Here is an 18,399-nt window from a genome sequence, read left to right as displayed (position 1 = left end):
GTTCACCCTCATAAATTTGATGATGCATCTCAAAGTAACCTCCTTATGATGTGATGCAGTTGTCCCAGTGTTTCTGCCAGTTAGTAAAAGCATGCTGGAAAACATTTTTTGAAAGGTCCTTCAGAATCATGTCCACAGCCTTCACAACTACTTCTAATGATGGAAAATGCCTGCCGTGAAAGGGTTTTTTTCAGGTTATGGAATAGAAAAAAGTCACACAGGGCTAAATCTGGACTGTACGGACAGTGTGGGAACCATTTCACATTGATTTTTGCAAGATATCCAGTAACAACATTTGCAGTATGTGGCCGTGTATTATCATGACGCCGCATCCAGTCTGTTTCAAGGAAAATTTTCTGTCAACAGCCTGTGGATGACACCCAATAACATTTTTAATATTTCAGAAAGCATTAGTAAGGTTATTCATTGATCCTCTCTCTCAATTACAGCAGCGATGTTGATGTTTGCATCCGTAAGAGCAGTAACTGGAGTACCAGGTCTATGTTCCTCTGAAATTTGATTCTCTCTCCTCCTAAAATTAATTAAACCGCCATCCAGCTGTGCGGAACACTCTCTGTAGGCCTCCTGTAACATCAAAGAGGCCTCAGCTGAAGATTCACTGAGACGAAAGCAGAATTTCAAAGCCCCATTGCGCACCACCTCCATTGCTGCGGTAGGTGATACTGAACATGTCTCAGCTTGCCACGTCTCACAGGCGAGCACCAAGAATGCCAACAATGGAAACTAGTACAGTGTGTTTGCTACACATGAAGCTAACAGACTACCATGAGATTAAATTCTACCCTGAGAAAAAATAACTGTAAAAAAATTATATAAAATTAAACGGTATTAATTTTCTATTTATTGCTTTGAATTAAATTAATGATCATTTAATGTTTCACACATACATAAAAACAAATTTGTTTTCAACAGGCTGCTGACTGAGTTTGAAGAAAGCTCAAGTATTGTTCATAATAACCCAGGCTGCTATTCAACATTCTGCATTGATCTTGACATTGATGGATTGGCAGTAAACACACTTCTGCAGTCAAGTCATGTTCATGACATTGAAGGTTAGTCTAATAAACAAGCTATGATTGGTAGTAATTTAAAGACTGTTAAAATGCTTTCATATGTCATCAACAAGGAGGTATGCAGTAGCAGTAGGAGTGTAAGTTCTGTTTCTGTTTTAGAAGAGCTCATGGACTATGGTGCAACCCAAACTACAACTGACAAGCATGTGTTCATTTTGCTGAAATTAATTTGGGTTATTTGTTAGGCTGATTGTGAGTGTTTTGTATCATCTTCCTTATATCCACTCCAGAATTTTTGGAAAATTTGGCACTATATGATCCAATAAGCCAAACAGCAGACACATCAGATACAAATGTGCACATGTGATGAAGTCAGAACACCTAAAGGATATTTAAACACTAAAGATTCTTTCACCAAATGCTTAACTGGTTGCAAAGAGAAGCTCACAGTTGGTGAAAGGACCATTAGTGTGTAAACATCCTTTTAGTGTCCTTATGTTATCACTCATGCACTGTTGTGTCTGATATGTCTGCTGTATTTGTGTAGCATTACAGGTCCCCCAGAATGCAGTAGACATAGCAATGAACATAACATTTGCTTGGACACTGGTATCTGAAAGCCTCAACATTGCACATTTTTCTGTTAATACATTGTTCTCACTGTTTATGTGCTGTATAAGCACATCCTAGGATTGATTTTTGGCATTAAAAAGGCCTATTGAACTATTGCGAAGTAAATCGTAATGGCCAGCTTCACAGTAAGACTTCTGTGGAAAGTTAACAGTTTCACTAAGATCCTTCCTTGCTGAGTCATTGTCCTATACTAAATGGTAGACATTCTCTCAAGCAGTTTTGTAGAAGAGAATGATGTCCCTCAGTGAACTGATATAAATGTCACCCTCTTTACTGTTGGAATAAACAGCATAATGTTTGGTGTAAATACCAGTGGAATATTCTGCAGTTGTCGATGGTTTTGTATTTATTAGCATCACCTGTGCTCGAAATTAGACCAATTGTGTTTATAAAGTAATAAAACGTAATTGGAATTTATTTGTGGTTTTTACCTGAACACTATGCAGATTTTTAGGTCTTACTTGGAAGCTATGAGGATAGGAGTAAGAAAGGACAATGAGGAAGCATAAGAGAATGAAAGACACAAATGAAGCAAATAACTGCTTTATTCTACAATTTAATGACACAAAACCTCAGTGCAAACATAATTTTTAATAAATATTCCTTCGTCATTCTGTAAATGTCCTTGCTCGTTCTGTTCACAAATATAAAATTTCAAACCATCGAAAGATCAAACTCTGTTTGTTGCAACTTATAACTGACCATGAGTAAAGACTGGTTGTCTCAATAAAATCCCAATTGTTTCTAATATTTCTGCTTGTAACTTATTAATGGTAATATCAAATGTTGAAATAATCGGGAATTGTGCCCTTTGAAATTGCTGGATAGATAAAGTAGTACTTGAATATGCACACCTGGAGTCAAAATTCACTTATTTTGTGTGGTTTGAGTTAGAACTTGGTAATGAACATCATTAAAAAACATTCGACAGACATTCTGGTCCCATTAACTAATCCTTCTTTCGTATTTATATTTTTACTGAAAAGAACAATCCAATAATTTTTTTATCGTAATTTATGTGGTGGTAAGCCATTTTCAGACAGAGAATTCAAAAATTCTACTGGATAGTAATTATTAATTTTGTATCCATTATCACAAATTATTTTATCATTGCTTCACCTGGCATAGTGTTGAGTATGTTGTCATTGATTGTAGTGTGAACTTCATTTTTTGGTGCTAAAGTAACTGAATTTAACATGGATTGTGATAAAATGTTTTCTGCAATATTGCTATAAATATCATTAACAATATAATTTTGATCACCGACCTATGGCTGTGGTATTTCAATAGTAGTCAAGAAATTGTGAAAATTTTTCTTGCTTGCCATTACCAATTTGGTTTGAAAAATCTGAAAACTCTACTTCATGATGCAAAATGATTTTGTTTAAAGTAACATGGTGAAACTTTCTAAACTTGTTCCAATTTGTAATTGAAGTTGCACATGATCCATATTGAACAACTGGTAAAATTTGTCAAAAATCATCACTTAAAACAACAGTTTTACCTCCAAAAGTTTTAAGTTTATTACGGCCATCTATACAAAGATCTCCAAATAATCTGCCTACAAGTTCCAATACTTGAAGTAGACACATTGAAACTTAATCTCTAGGAATCAATGATCGTTAATTAATGTGTTGACCGTTTTTACTTTTCTGTGTTATAACGGGCACAGAATTTTCTAATACTGGAATGGGCAATTTAAATGCATTGTGCAAGGTTCTGTCTCCTATTAGGAGAGATGAAGCTATGCCGCTAAAGACAGTTGCAATGAAATGAAGATTAAACAAATTTAATTTGTGTATAATTGCAGTTTGTGTCAATGTTTTACCACATCCTGTATGAGCAGTCAAGCAAAACACATTCGGCCCAGTGTCACGGTACTGAATTTTACAAATAACATGGCCAAATATACTACACTGCTCAGTTAGCTCTTTCGTAAAGTTCACTAAATTCTAACTCTTCTTGGATTGGATCTAGAATATCTACTTCAAGAAATACTGGCATTAACATTGGAATGGGTAATCCAAGGTACCTATATCAAATTATGACCTTTAAAATATCATCAATTTCTAATAGTACTCTGTTGTAAGAAATTTCTTCATTGTATTTCCTTAAGAAATCTTCACGAAGAAATATTCTTAATTCTTCTTCCTTCCCATATGTTCTCTCATTGTGTACTTCTATACTTCTGCTATCATACCCTATACATACATATTTTTAAATGTATTTAACACTTTCAACTGTAGTGCAAAATTCAGCATTCACATTTAGCAAGTATAGATTGTATGGTATATTGTAACGATTGTCAAGTTTTTGTCATTGAATATCAATGCTAACATCATAATCACGCCATCTATATACAATTGATATCAATTAACTGATTGTCATGTGATTTTACAGAAATCATTAGGAGACCGTTTTGTGCATTTGCCATCTCTCATACTCGTAGAATTTTGATTAAATGCACCATATGGTCCATGCATTATATGTTTTGCAACACATTCATATAGTTTACATTGTGTTTGAATTTCTGAAATTTCTGCGCATGTTGTTGTTGTGATCTTCAATCCAAAGATGGGCCTGATGCAGCTCTCTGTGCTACTCTATACTGCGCAAGCCTCTTCATCTCCGAATAACTACTGCAACCTACATCCTTCGGAATGTGCTTAGTGTATTCATCTCTTGGTCTCCCTCTATGATTTTTACCCTCCACACTTCCCTCCAATACTAAAGTGTTGCCTCATAATGTGTCCTACCAACCAATCCCTTCTTCTAGTGAAGTTCTGTTCAGCACCTCCTCATTGATTACCTTGTGTACCCATCTAACCTTCAGCATTCTTCTGTAGCACCATATTTCAAAAGCTTTTGTTCTCTTCTTGTCTAAACTGTTCATCGTCCATGTTTTTTCATCTCCATATATGGCTACACTCCATACAAATACTTTCAGAAGAGACTCCCAAACACTTAAGTCTATATTTGATGTTAACAGATTTCTCTTATTCAGAAATGCTTTTCTTTCCATTGCCAGTCTGTTTTATATTCTCTCTGCTTTGACCATCATCAGTTATTTTGCAGCTAAAATAGCAAAACTCGTCTACTATTTTTGTGTCTCATTTCCTAATCTAATTCCCGCAGCATCACCCGATTTAATTCAACTACATTCCATTATCCTCATTGTGCTTTTGTTGATGATACCCTCCCGACAAGGCACTGCCCATTCTGTTCAACTGTTCTTCCAAGTCCTTTGCTGCCTCTGACAGAATTACAATTTCATAGGCAAACCTCAAGGTTTTTATTTCTTCTCCCTGAATTTTAATTTCTACTCCAAATTTTTCTTTTGTTTCCTTTACTGCTTGCTCAGTATACAGATGGTGTAACAGTGGGGATAGGCTACAACCCTGTCTCACTCCCTTCTCAACCGTTTCTTCCTGTTTGTGCCCCTCTACTCTTATAACTGCCTTCTGGTTTCTGTACAAATTGTAAATAGCTTTTCACTCTCTGTAATTTCCCCCTGTCACCTTCACAGTTTGAAAGAGAGTATTCTCGTCAACATTATCCAAAGCTTTCTTAAGTCTACAGAGCTATAAACATAGTGCCTTTCCTTAACCTATCTCCTAAGATGAGTCATAGGGTCAGTATTGCTTTTTGTGTTCCTACGTTTCTATGGAATCCAAATTGATCCTCTCCAAGGTCAGCTTCTACCAGTTTTTCCATTCGTATGTAAAGAAATCACATTAGTATTTTGTAGCCGTGACTTATTAAACTGATAGTTCGGTAATTTTCCCACCTGTTGACACCTGCTTTCTTTGGAATTTGAATTATGACATTCTTCTTGTAGTGTGAGAGTATTTCAGCAGGCTTGAACATCTTGCTCATCAGACGGAAGAGTTTTGTCATGGCTGGCTCTCCCAAGGCTAACAGTGGTTCTAATAGTATGTTGTCTACTTCCAGGGCCTTGTTTTGACTTAAGTCTTTCAATTTTCCAACTGAGTTCATGATATTCATACAGGTGGTTCTCTTTCCTCCAAAGATCTCTTTTATTTTCCTGTAGGTAGTATCTGTCTTACCTCTAGTGTTATATGCTTCTACATCCTTACATTTGTCCTCTAGCCATTCCCGCCTAGCCATTTTGCGTTTCCCGTCGATCTCATTTTTTAGACAATTTTATTCCTTTTTGACTAATTCATTTACTGCATTTTTATATTTTTTCCTTTCATTAGTTAAATTCAATATCTCTTGTGTTACCCAAAGGTTTCTACTAGTCCTCATCCTTTTACCTGCTTGATTCTCTTCGGCCTTCACTATTTTGTTTCTCAAAGCTACCCATTTTCTTCTACTGAATTCCTTTCCCCTGTTCTTGTCAACCGTTCTCTAATGCTCCCTCTGAAATTCTCTACAACTTCTGCTTCTTTCAGTTTATCGAGGTCCCATCTCCTTAAATTCCTACCTTTTTGTAGTTTCTTCAGTTTTAATCTACTGTTTATAACCAATAAATTGTGGTCAATCTGAAACCTACCAGTGTCTCCAAGTCTCTTCCACGTAAACAACTTTCTTCCATGATTCTTAAACAGTGTGTTAGCCATGATTAAGTTGTGCTCTGTGCAAAGTTCTACCAGATGCCTTCCTTTTTCATTCCTTACCCCCAGTCCATATTCACCTACTGCGTTTCCTTCTCCCACTATTAAATTCCAATCTGCCATGACTATTAAATTTTCGTCTCCTTTAACTATCTGAATAATTTATATTATCTCATCCTACATTTCTTCAATCTCTTCATCATCTACGGAGCTAGTTGGCATATAAACTTGTACTACTGTGGTAGCCATGAGATTCTTGTCTATCTTGGCTAAGATAATGCATTCGCTATGCTGTTTGTTGTAGCTTATCCGCATTCCTACTTTTTTATCAATTGTTAAACTTAGTCCTGCATTACCCCTATTTGATTGTGTATTTCTAACCCTGTATTCAACTGATCAGAAGTTATGTTCCTCCTTGCCACCAAACTTGACTAATTTCCACAACATATAACTTTAACCTATCCACTTTCCTTTTTAAATTTTCTAGCCTATATGCCCGATTACGGGGTCTGACATTCCACGCTCCTATTCGTAGAACAGCAGTTTTGTTTCTCCTGATAACGATGTCCTCCTGAGTAGTCCCCGCCCGGAGAGCGAAATGGGTGATTATTTTACCTCCAGAATATTTTACCCAAAAGGATGCCATCATCATTTAACCATACTCCTAAAGCTGCATGCCCTCATGAAAAATTACAGCTGTAGTTTCCCCCTTGCTTTCAGATGTTCTCAGTACTGGGACAGCAGTACTGTTTTGGTTGATGGTACAAGGTCAGTTCAATCAATTATTCAGACTGTTGCCCCTGCAACTACTGAAAAGGCTCCTGCACCTCTTCAGGAATCACACGTTTGTCTGACCTCTCAACAGATACCCCTCCATTGTGGTTGCACCTACGGTACAACTATCTGCATCACTGAGCCATGCAAGCCTCCCCGCCAACGGCAAGGTCAACAGTTCATTGGGGGGGGGGGGGGGGGGGGGGGGTTCTTCTGCACATAAAACTTTACAACTATTATTACATTATATTATTAATAGTTTTTTCTGCACATAAAACTTAAAATATGGGCATGTGGCAACACTCTGTTTTGAAATTCAGTTGTGTAGAAGACTGCCTCAACTTTTACAAATATGTTTTTCATTACCACTACATCAATTAATTCTTTTAATTTAGCCTTGAATGCTCATATAACAATTTCTGGATGGAAGTTAGCAGATTCATGGGGATCAATGTTGTTGTCGGAGTAGCTTTATGTCTGTGGCTGTCGAAACAAATTACTGCATGCATACTATTAGCCGCCAATGGAGGAGGAGACCCTTCGTGTCAGAATCAGTAGCACTTTATTCAAAAGCTCAGAGAGTTGGTTAATGACAAATGTTAGATGGAGATATTTTATATGGAAGTAGTATCGACTCTACAATATGTCAAAAGCAACTCCATAACCAACAATCACCGGAATAAGAAACTATTCCAAGAGCAAGTGTACAAATGCCACAGAATACAGCGCCTCTGGTGGCTGGCGCAGATGCTCTTTGGCAGTGTTATGAAAACAGCACAACTTGCGTCGCAGTGTAATGTCACTTCTGTCTGCTGCATCAGCCTCTGCTGGGAAAGCGGAGCACAGTCCTAAATCCTTTCAGGGAAATGGACTCATCAACCCAATCATGCTGTGCATCCAGAGGGCTTCTTTGCATCGATGGCTCTCAGAACCGGCAGTGACAGAGGCAGTTGAAACTGGGTTGTGATTGTGCTTTGTTGTCCTCAGAATTTCTTCTTGAAGAGGTATGCAGGTCTTACACGGTCCAGTGTGACAGTAGTAGTTCTGCAATTAATGACAATGTTGAGCGCCACTTTATGCAGTCCTGACTAAGGTGTTTGCAATGGGGGTTTGACACCATCAGAGCATAGCATTATGTGTGTGCACTTGTGAAGGTCTTGGTGTACATATGTAGGACTGATGCCATGCCGGAGCGGTTGCCAGGGCCGGATGTGGGACATACATTCTCTCAACTGACAAATAAAATCACCATCTCCAAGATAGGTAGGAGCAAGTACTGTGGATTCACAAACTCCCCTGGCAGACATAATGATTCACAAGTTCGGCAGCTGAAGCGTCCAAATCTGGCTTGTAAGTGCTTCTCAGACTGAGCAACACGATTGGCAGCACTGTTGTCCAACTTGCCGTATGGCACATCAGGGCTGCTTTCAGTGATTGGTGCCAGTGTTCTATCATTCAGTTACGTGCGGGGTTCGAAGAGCACAGTGCCACAGAATTTAGTCAGCTTTGCAAAGAGATCAGGCTCAAACTGGTGTCTGTGATCCATCCTCACACTGCAAAGGTCAACCAAAGTGTGACACCCAACTAGAAACAAAGGCAGAAGCTAAGGTCTCAGCCGAGATGTTATCTACTGGTGTGTGTTCTGGCCAGTGGGTGGACTGGTCAATCACTGTTAATAAATACCATTGACAATTTTAGGAAGAAAGGGGCCGACTAAATCTATGAATGCGTGCAAATTGAGTTGTTGTATCTGAAAAGTTGTCCTTTGGTGCGTGAACATGTCTGCTGACTTTCAAGCATTGGTATTTAATACATGTCCATGCCCAGTTTTGGCAATCTTTCTTGACTCGTGGCCACACAAAATGACTGGAGACTACTTGTGTTGCTGTACTAACTCCCGGATGGCACAGATTATGCACATTATCAAAGCACACCTCCTGAATGCCATGGCTAAGAAAGGGTGAGGTTTGCCACTGGACACATCACACTACAACTTGGCACTGGTGCCAGGAATCTCTACTGTCTGACGTCTGAATGACGACTCGGATTCTTCAAGCAACTAGTGCAGCTCCTGGTCTGATTGTTGTGCCACCACAAGTTCTGTGACGCAGGAGGAGCAGTGGGTCGCTACATTGTCTATTCCAGAAATGTGTTTTATATCTTCACTGAACTGAGAAATGTTGACTAATAGATTGTGCTGCTGAGGTGAACAATTCAAGTTATTTTGTCGGAAGGCATATGCGAGAGGCTTACAGATGCTATAAGATGGTAAATTCTCTGTCCTCCAGCTGAGACGGGAAATATTTAATGGCTTCCTAGATTGCTTAAAGTTCTCTGTTGTAAGCACCCCATTTTCATTGAGACAGAGACAGCTTTTGCAAGAAGAATGCTAGCAGCTGCTGTGCTCCGTCCTGAAGTTGTTCAAACGCTGTGCCTATTGCTGTCTGACTAGCATCAACTGCTAATGACAGGGGTGGACATGGTTCCGGGTCTCAAGTAATGGTGCATCCATTTGACTCTTCTTGGCTGCTTCGAATGCCAAGATCATTTCATTCCTCCATGAAACTTGTGAATTTCCCTTGCCCTTTGGGCCAATGAGTGCTGCTGTTAATGGTGCTTGCAGCTCCACTTCGTGAGGTAATGTCGGCAATAGAAATTGACAGTGCCGAGGAAACGATGCAGTCGTTGCAGGTATTTGGCCGGGTCATCTGCAGGATGGCCTCCACTTCCTCTGGCAGGAGTAGCAAGTCTGAGGACATTATGTTGTGGCCCAAAAAATCAACTTTTGCCTGGTTGAAGGTACACTTGGGAGAACCTTCGCCACATTTACGCTGCATTTTGCAGGCCAAACATCATGAACCAACTCTCAAACAGCCAAAAGATGTGACAATGGCTGTCTTTTGTAAGTCGGCTTCTGCCATTGGAATCCGCATATATGCCTTTGCACAACACTAAATACAGTCATGCCACATAATGCTTGATTATAGTCCCAAAGTAATGGTACTGGGTAACAATCAGGACAGTTTTAGCATTCAGTGCCCGATAGTCACCAAAGGGTGCCATGCACCATTCTGTTTTGGCACCAAGTGTAGTGGAGACGACCAGGGGGTCCGCAGCTCATGGTCTAATGATTAGCATTGCTGCCTCTGGATCATGGGGTCCTGGGTTCGATTCCCAGCCTGGTTGGGGATTTTCTCCACCCAGGGACTGTGTGTTTTTGTGTCCTCGTAGTTCTGGAAAATTGGGCAGCGAAAAGATTGGGAATTTGTGCGGGTGCTGATAACCATGCTGCTGAATGTCCACAAACCAAAATCACCACGACCAGGGACTACTCAATGGTGACTTCACATCTTCACGAATCATGCTGTCAGATTCTGCTTTTGCTATGCCATGTTGACCTAGTGCCAAGTGGTGAGGCTGGCAGGAGATTGGTGGGCCTTCCGCACTTTTTATGTGATGCACCATCTTGTGGGAAATCTCTTTCGATGCTCCCGGAGATCTTGTCAGTGCTGGGAAAATCTTCAATAAATCGATGTACTTGCCTCTGGTGTCTTACACTAGTTAACTCAGTGATGCCATCGACAAGCCGTGTAATCGCTATATCAGGAAGCAGTTGATAATGTGCCAAAGAATCCGTGCCTATTATGGGTTCTTGCACATCTACAACTGTGAAATCCAAAGTAAAGTCACATCACAGTCTGAGGTCCAGGCTGATTTGCAGCGTTCCATATGTCGATACAGTTGAATTGTTGGTGGCGTCAGACAGAAGGTAGCGTGCGGCTGCTTGCTGTGCTTACATGGGGTCATGCATAAGTTGGAACCAGTATGTACGAGATATTTCTACTCGGCCTTATGGTTACAGATGAATAGGCGTTGAGACAATGCCCTGCAATTGGTCAGTGTGCCTACATCCAATTGCTGCTGACATTTGTGTGTGAACAGGGCATCGTACACTTGCTTGCCCAGTCCCCAAATCTCCTGTGAAACCATCAAACAGTGGGCTTCTCAGTACCTGATGTCGAGGATGTGGTAGACAAGCACCTCCTCGATTGCTTGCAATAACAGCCCCCGTTTCTTCTGTGGTCACGTTGAGTCAGTAATTCTGCTGACTTCTTGATCAATAAATCCACTTTGGAGGACAGCACGTCATAATCGGCCGATGTTACTGTGTGTGATGACAAGCTGTTGCACGCCATTGTCGCTGTACTCATCGGCGCAGGCATTACAGCGTCACCTGTAACTGACTGTCAGCTAACTCTACTAGTGTCTAAAGGCATGCTAGTTTGTGACGCAATAATGGTTTTCACCTGGGGTGGCAAGTGAATTGACTGCTCCACAGCATGCGCAAAAGACTATCGGGCACGGTTCCTGTATCTACCTCACCCTCAGGTGTCATAAATGTTGTGAGGGTTTTCTGTTGCCATTGTCTTCTTGGGTTAGGACTTCTCTGACACGTTCTTCCTGTAAAGTGGAAACCCGTTCATATCAGTTCCATTTTTAACACTTCTTTTGCATCCGTCGTTATGTAGAATGGTGATCACATCTTCGATCTGTGTAGCATATTTCTGATACAACTGTCTCGCAAAGATTGCAAATTTGGTTGCATCTGCTATTATTCTGGCACAAAGAAAACTCATTTCAACGTGCGCAAACCATAAAGCCGGGTTATGCTTCCAAAAGCATGGCAAATGCATGGTGAGTCATGATACTAAAGGCACTGGCTCTGCCAATGCATCCACCATGTTGAATGCGGTTCCTTCCTGTGATATAATGCAGTTAATTCTATGATGTAGGCGTCAGCAGTGTCGGAGTAGCCTCCTATCTGTGACCATCCGAACAAATTACTGGGTGCTATTAGTCGCTGATATAGTAGAAGCGACTATTCACTTCAGAATCACAAACACTTTATTCCAATGCACAGAAAGTTGGCTGATGACGAATGTTAGATTGAGACGTTTTACATGGAAGTAGAATAAACTCGACAATTAGAACATGTAATAGTCAAAAGTAACTCTGTAAATAATAAACAACAGAATAAGAAACTGTTCTGAGAACAAGTGCACACATGTCATGGAATACAGTGCCTTTGGTGGCTGGCACAGAAGTACCTTGACAGCGTTAAAAAAATGTACGAAAATCACATGACTTGCACTGCACTGTAGTGTCACTTCTGTCTGCTGTATTGTTAATAATTTCTGTCTGATTATGATTGCAAGTGATTGTAAAAAATTATGAAGGTTTCCCAAAATGTTGAACAATAGACATTTCGTTCAAATAATTTTCATACATCTTTTTGGAGAACCGTTAAATGAAGAAGTCAAAATAACTTCTTCTTTTACAGTATCATTTGGGTTATGTTATAAATGATAACATGAATTATTGTACATTTCTAACCTTAGAGCAGACTGATTTTGCCTTATGAATTGAGGTTTCATACCTTCGATACTTGCATACATATCAACAATCTGCTGCAAAAATAATATATGTGAATGATGTGAAAGTCTGAAATCATCTGTAATAGAAAGGTGATAGGATGCGTACAGCAACATGGTAACTTTATTTCTAGGCTGTTTCGCAGTAGACATATTTGGTGTGTTAAGGAACAAATTAGCGTGTCATTCAGTGTCACCATTAGGAAATATCAATGAATGTGCTAATGGATCCAGTGAGGAATCGGAAACCACACTGTATTTCTTTTGAACGGTGGCTGACAATCATCTGTAGTAAAAATAGGGGCCACAACAGTTTGCAATGACAGAGGTCTAAATATTGATCAAGTATAATAACCATACAGATTTCTCAATTTTCCTTTTCCACTCCTGCAAAATAATCTTCCATCTCAGTGAAAGAACACGCAAAAGGATTAGTGCATTCTAATGCAGTAGCAGTTTCATACATTACTTTTTTATCTGTTCTGCATGACTGATTTGATTGCTCATTAAGTCTATAGTGAATAGCAGTCTTGAGATCATAAAAATGTAATTCTGCATAACATGGTGAACAATCATACATTAAAGTCATTGGACCTGACCTATGATAAAAAGTGTCATGTATCTTAAAATGATACACTGCATGTAAAAGTTTGTCTGAAATTTTGGCATCAGAACTGACTATAGTAAATGCTGCATTGTAGCTACAAATATTATTAAAATAATCCTTTGATTTCTCTTGAATTCTTGGATCATTTGAAGTGTGTCTTCATAAAGTTAACTGAAAAATAAATTTTGTGTTAAGGGCGGAAATTTAACTTTTCCATTTTGACAACACAATGTGGATGCTGTTGTACCACATACCGCAACCTCTGATGTGAAATGTTGTGCATTACAAAATCTACACTACAAATTAATCAAACCACAATTATAACTGTAAAAATTATGTGGAATTACCCTCAGTGGACATTTAAATGTATTTGTATCTGTCTAGCTCTGCGTCTTTCACTCTGATCTCTTGGTATTCTCCTTAGGAACTTAACCTCAGATTTTCTGTTAACAGTGGCAGATGACGACAGAGTTAATCTTACAGTAAAATAAGCAAAATAACAATGTCAGTATACAACATTATTTACAGGCTTTGTTACTACGATATTTTGGTTTCGACTGCTGGCAACGTCACTAACCTAGCAATTGTCGCATTGCAGCTGCCCAGTATACGTGTCTTACTGCAAATGAACCATGTAAACAAGAACATCCCTAGAATGTGTTTTCACAAAATATTGTTACTTCCGTGTGTCATTTCTACCATAGCAAGTGATTAGTATGCCGGGCAGAAATTGGTAGCACTTAAATCTTTGAGTTCACATATTGGAGATTTTAATAGTGATAGAGAAGGTAAATCAGAGTTATGAATATGAAAGCATCTTCTTCCTTTTACCATTCTTAAAAGTTACGTACATATATGATTTTTTTCTTTGTGTAAATCTGTGGCAAAATACCTTTCAAATTAATATAAGTTTCATTGGCCTCCTTGTATAATTATGGCTAAAAATGAAACAATGCAAAATCCTTGAGGGAACAATGGCTGTATTATGAAAAGGATAGACTGCTACTTACCACATAGTGGAGATACTGAGTCGCAGATAGGCACAACAAACAGACTGTCAACCATGTAAGATTTTGACCAAAAAGGCCTTCATCAGTATTAGACAACAGACCGTTACGCAAACCCAACTCACATCTGGCTGACAAGGCCAGACTGAGAGCAACAATGCATGATGGGAGATGCAGCAGTCAGGGGGTTGGATAGAAGACTGGGGGGGGAGGGGGGAGTAAAAGAAGACTGTGAGTGTGTGGTTGGAGAAGAGGGCTGTGTAGTACTGGATTGGGAACAGGGAAGGGGATAGGGGGGTTGTAGGACAATGACTAAGGTTGAGGCCAGGAGGGTTACGAAAATGCAGGATATACTGCAGGGAGAATTCCCACCTATGCAATCCACAAAATTTGCCATTCATAGGAAGGATCCATATGATGCGGGCTGTGAAGCAGTCATTAAAATGGAGAACACTGTGTTGAGCAGCATGCTCAGCAACTGTGTCGTCAAGCTGTTTCATGGCCAAAGTTTATCTGTGACCATTCAAGCGGACAGACAGCTTGTTGGTTGTCATGCCCATGTAGAATGTGGCACAGCAGTTGCAGCTTAGCTTGTAGATCACATGACTGGTTTCATAGGTACCCCTGCTTTTGATGGGATAGGTGATTCTTGTGACTAGACTGGAGTAGGTGTTGGTGGTGGGAGGATTTATGGACAGGTCTTGCATCTAGATCTATTACAGGGACATGAGCCATGAGGAAAGGGGTTAGGAGCAGAGGTTGTGTAGGGACGGACAAGGATATTGTGTAGGTTCAGTGGGTGGTGGAATACAACTATGGGAATGATAGTGGGTAGGACATTTCTCATTTCAGGGCACAACGAGAGGTAGTCAAAACCATGCTGGAGAATGTGATTCAACTGCTCAAGTCCTGGATGGTACTGGGTCATGAGAAGAATGCTGTTCTGTGGCTGGTCAATGAGGCTTTAGGAAGTGGGATTGACTGGAGTGATAAGTCATAGGAGATCTGTTTCTGTACAAGGATGGGAAGGTAATTATAGTCTGTGACAATCTCAGTGAGATGCTTTGTATATTTCATGAGGGACTGCTTGTCACTACAGATGCAACGGCCATACGTGGCTAGGCTGTTTGGAAGGGACTCGTTGGTATGGAATGAACGGCAGGTGTCAAAGTAGAGATATTGCTGGTGGTTGATGGGTCTGGTATGAATGGAGGTACTGTTGTAGCCATCTTTGAGGTAGGAGTAGACATCAAGGAAGGTTCCCTGTTGGGTTGAGGAGGATCAGATGAAGCGAATGGGGGATTAGGTGTTGAGGTTGTGGAGGAATGTGGTTAGGGTATCGTCATCCTTGATCCAGATCACGAAGATGTCATCAGTGAATCTGAATCAGGTGGGGGTTTTGGATTCTGGTTTATTAGACAGGATTACTCTAGATGGCCCATGAATAGGTTTGCATAGGATGATGCCTCGCGGGTGTCCATTGCTGTACCCCGAATTCGTTTGCAGCTGATGCCTTCAAAGGAGAAGTAATTACGGGTGAGGATATAGTTGGTCATGGCTACTTGGAAGGATAGTGTAGGTTTGGGATCCATTGAGTGTTGGGAAACATAGTGTTTAATGGTGGAAAGGCTGTAGGCATTAGGAATGTTAGCGTAAAGGGAGCTGGCATCAAGAGTGATTAGCAGGACACCATGTGGTAAAGGAACAAGAACTGTGAAAAGTCAGAGGAGGAAATGGTTGGTATCTTTTATATAGGAGAGTAGGTTGTGGGTAATAGGCTGAAGATGTTGGTCTGCAAGAGCAGAGATTCTCTTAGTGGTGATACAGTAACAGGCCACACTGGGATGTCCTTGATGATTGGGTTTATGGACTTCGGGAAGCATGTAGAAGGTAGGAGTGCGAGGAGAGGTAGGGGTGAGTAGAGAGATGGACTCAGTTGAGAAGTTCTGGGATGGGCCTAAGATTGTAAGACAAGACTGGAGATTCTGCTGGATTTCTGAAATGGGGTCACTGTAGCAGCTGGTGGAGGTGCTTGCAGCAGGTGATTTGTGCAGTTCAAAACAACATTGGTGAAGCCGCCTTTGTCAGCAGATAGGATTATAAGGTCAGGATCAGATTTTAGGTGGTGGATTGTGGGTGTTTCTCCGGATGCAAGGTTAACTTGCATGTTGAGGGATTGGGGAATAATGGTAAGGCAAGCTTTGAAGTTAAGAAATTTTGGAAAATTAACCAGACTGATTTGGAGGCAGTGGGGGTGGATCCCTGTTGGATGTAGGATTGAACTGGGTCAGGCAGGATTCAACATTGGTTTGGTTGAGTCTGGTTGGTAGAGTTGTTGGCAAAAAAGTGTTTCCACTGTAGGGACCAGGAGACGGAGAGGAGATCTTTATGACATTTAACTCTTACAGTAAAGGGTCGGGGATGGTAGAGATACAGTGAAGGAAGTGGTTGGTGTCCTGGATCCCTACTTGTCCCCTCCCTATACGCTAACATCCATCACACCCATGCCCTTACGGTTATGCAACATTACCTTTCCCAGCGTCCTTCAGATTCCAAACCCACTACCTCATTCCTCTTATACCTCACTTACTTTATCCTAACCCGCAACTACTTCCTCTCTGAACGCAAACAAATCTGTGACACAGCCATAGGCACCCGCATGGCACCCTCCTATGCCAGCCTGTTTATGGACCACCTAGAGGCTTCCTAGCCTCCCAAAATGCTAATCTCCTAGTCTGGTTCAAGTCATTGATGATATCTTCATGGTCTGGACTCTAGGACAGGACACTCTTATCTTCATTCCTCCACAGCCTCAACACCTTATCTCCCAGCCACTTCACCTGGTCATCCTTGGCTCAGTGTGCCACCTTTTATAAGTTGATTACCTCTTCTCTGACAGCTCCATCTGCCCCTCTGTCCATATTAGAACCACCAACAGTACCTACATTTCGACAACTGTCATCCCTTTCACGCCAAAAAACCCCTCAAAGGCCTTCAGTGACAGGCATTATCCCCAGACCTAGTCTACAAACAAATCTCACACACCATTTCCCTTCACACCCCAAGTCCTCCCACCAGCCCCAAGAATCAGCCACAAAGAAGTGCCGTCCCCTCCCCCCCATCATCCAATACCAACCCGGGCTGGAACAACTGAACCACATCCTTCGCCAGGGCTTTGATTACCTATTATACTGTTCTGAAAAGAGGGACGTCCTACCTGAAATTCTTCCCATTCCCCCCAAAACTGATGTTCCATTAGCCACCCTACCTCTACAATGCCCTAGTCCATTCCTATGCCACTCCTAGCCGCAAGGCTCATATCCATGTGGAAGACCCAGGAGCAAGACCTATCCAATCCACCCACCTATTCCAATCTTGACACAGGTTTATCCTACCCCATCAGGTTCTGGGCCACCTGTTGAAGCAGTCGTGTCATACACCAGCTTTGCTGCAATCATTGCACAGCTTTTTATATTGGTATGACTACCAACTGACTGTCCACCAGGATGAACGGCCATCACCAAACTGCGGCCAAGAGCAAAGTAGACCACTTTGAGGCACAACGTGCAGCTGAACATAGCATGCTTGATTTCAGTAGCTGCTTCACTACCCAGGTCATCTGGATCCTCCACTCCACCAACAGTTTTTCTGAACAGTGCAGTGCACAACATGTTCTCCACTTGCAACACCCATTTTTCCCCGATCCTCTCCTTTTTCCCTCCATTTTCCCCACCTCCCTGCCCCGCAACCTCCTGATGCTGCGGATCTTGACATTGTAGTAACTGCACATTCTGCCAGACAGCAATCCTCTCTCCCCCCATCGATACACTGCCGTCCTTCCCCTTCCCCTCCAGATTGCTGTTTCCATTCCAAGTAATAGCTGCATTCTGGTCTGAGTTGCCAGAGGTGGTGGCCATGTGTGCATGAGGTCGGTTTGGTTGTGCGGATGAATGGTGTATGCTCCTCTTTTTCTGATGAAGGCTGTGGCTGAAAGCTTATGTGTGTCTGTTAATTGTGTCTGTCTGTATCTTAACATGTCATCCTTACAGTAAGTAGCAATCTGTCTTTTCCTACATTGTTAATTTTGTAAATAGATATTAGTGATTGTAGTCTGTTTAAATCCAAAATGGCATTTTGTTATCTCTGGTAGTGGAATAAGAGTGCCAGCATGTGTGCAGATCAGCCATAATTGTCTCCTTTGGTAGCTCATTCGAGAAGTAGTCAACAGTAGGGCGCTACTCTGTTGTGCGCAATGACACTGGTTCGGAAATGCACCCACTTTGTCAATTTGAAAGGTCTGACACACAATCGATCCATATTTACTGACGAAGTATT

At 41.0% G+C, this 18,399-nt stretch overlaps 1 protein-coding gene across 1 annotated transcript in view; it reads left to right on the top strand.

Moving 5' to 3' along the window:
* LOC124794912 (DNA polymerase epsilon catalytic subunit 1) overlaps positions 1–18,399 on the top strand; it is a 306,938-nt gene that overhangs the window by 191,267 nt on the left and 97,272 nt on the right. The window contains exon 26 of the mRNA XM_047258614.1: positions 934–1,073. Coding sequence (XP_047114570.1) covers positions 934–1,073 — 140 coding nt within the window. The remainder of the gene's footprint in view (positions 1–933; positions 1,074–18,399) is intronic.

The sequence above is a fragment of the Schistocerca piceifrons genome, chromosome 4 (assembly GCF_021461385.2).
Source record: "Schistocerca piceifrons isolate TAMUIC-IGC-003096 chromosome 4, iqSchPice1.1, whole genome shotgun sequence".
NCBI lineage: Eukaryota > Metazoa > Arthropoda > Insecta > Orthoptera > Acrididae > Schistocerca > Schistocerca piceifrons.
Note: the sequence above shows the minus strand (reverse complement) of the source record. Positions and strands in the feature narration are given on the sequence as shown.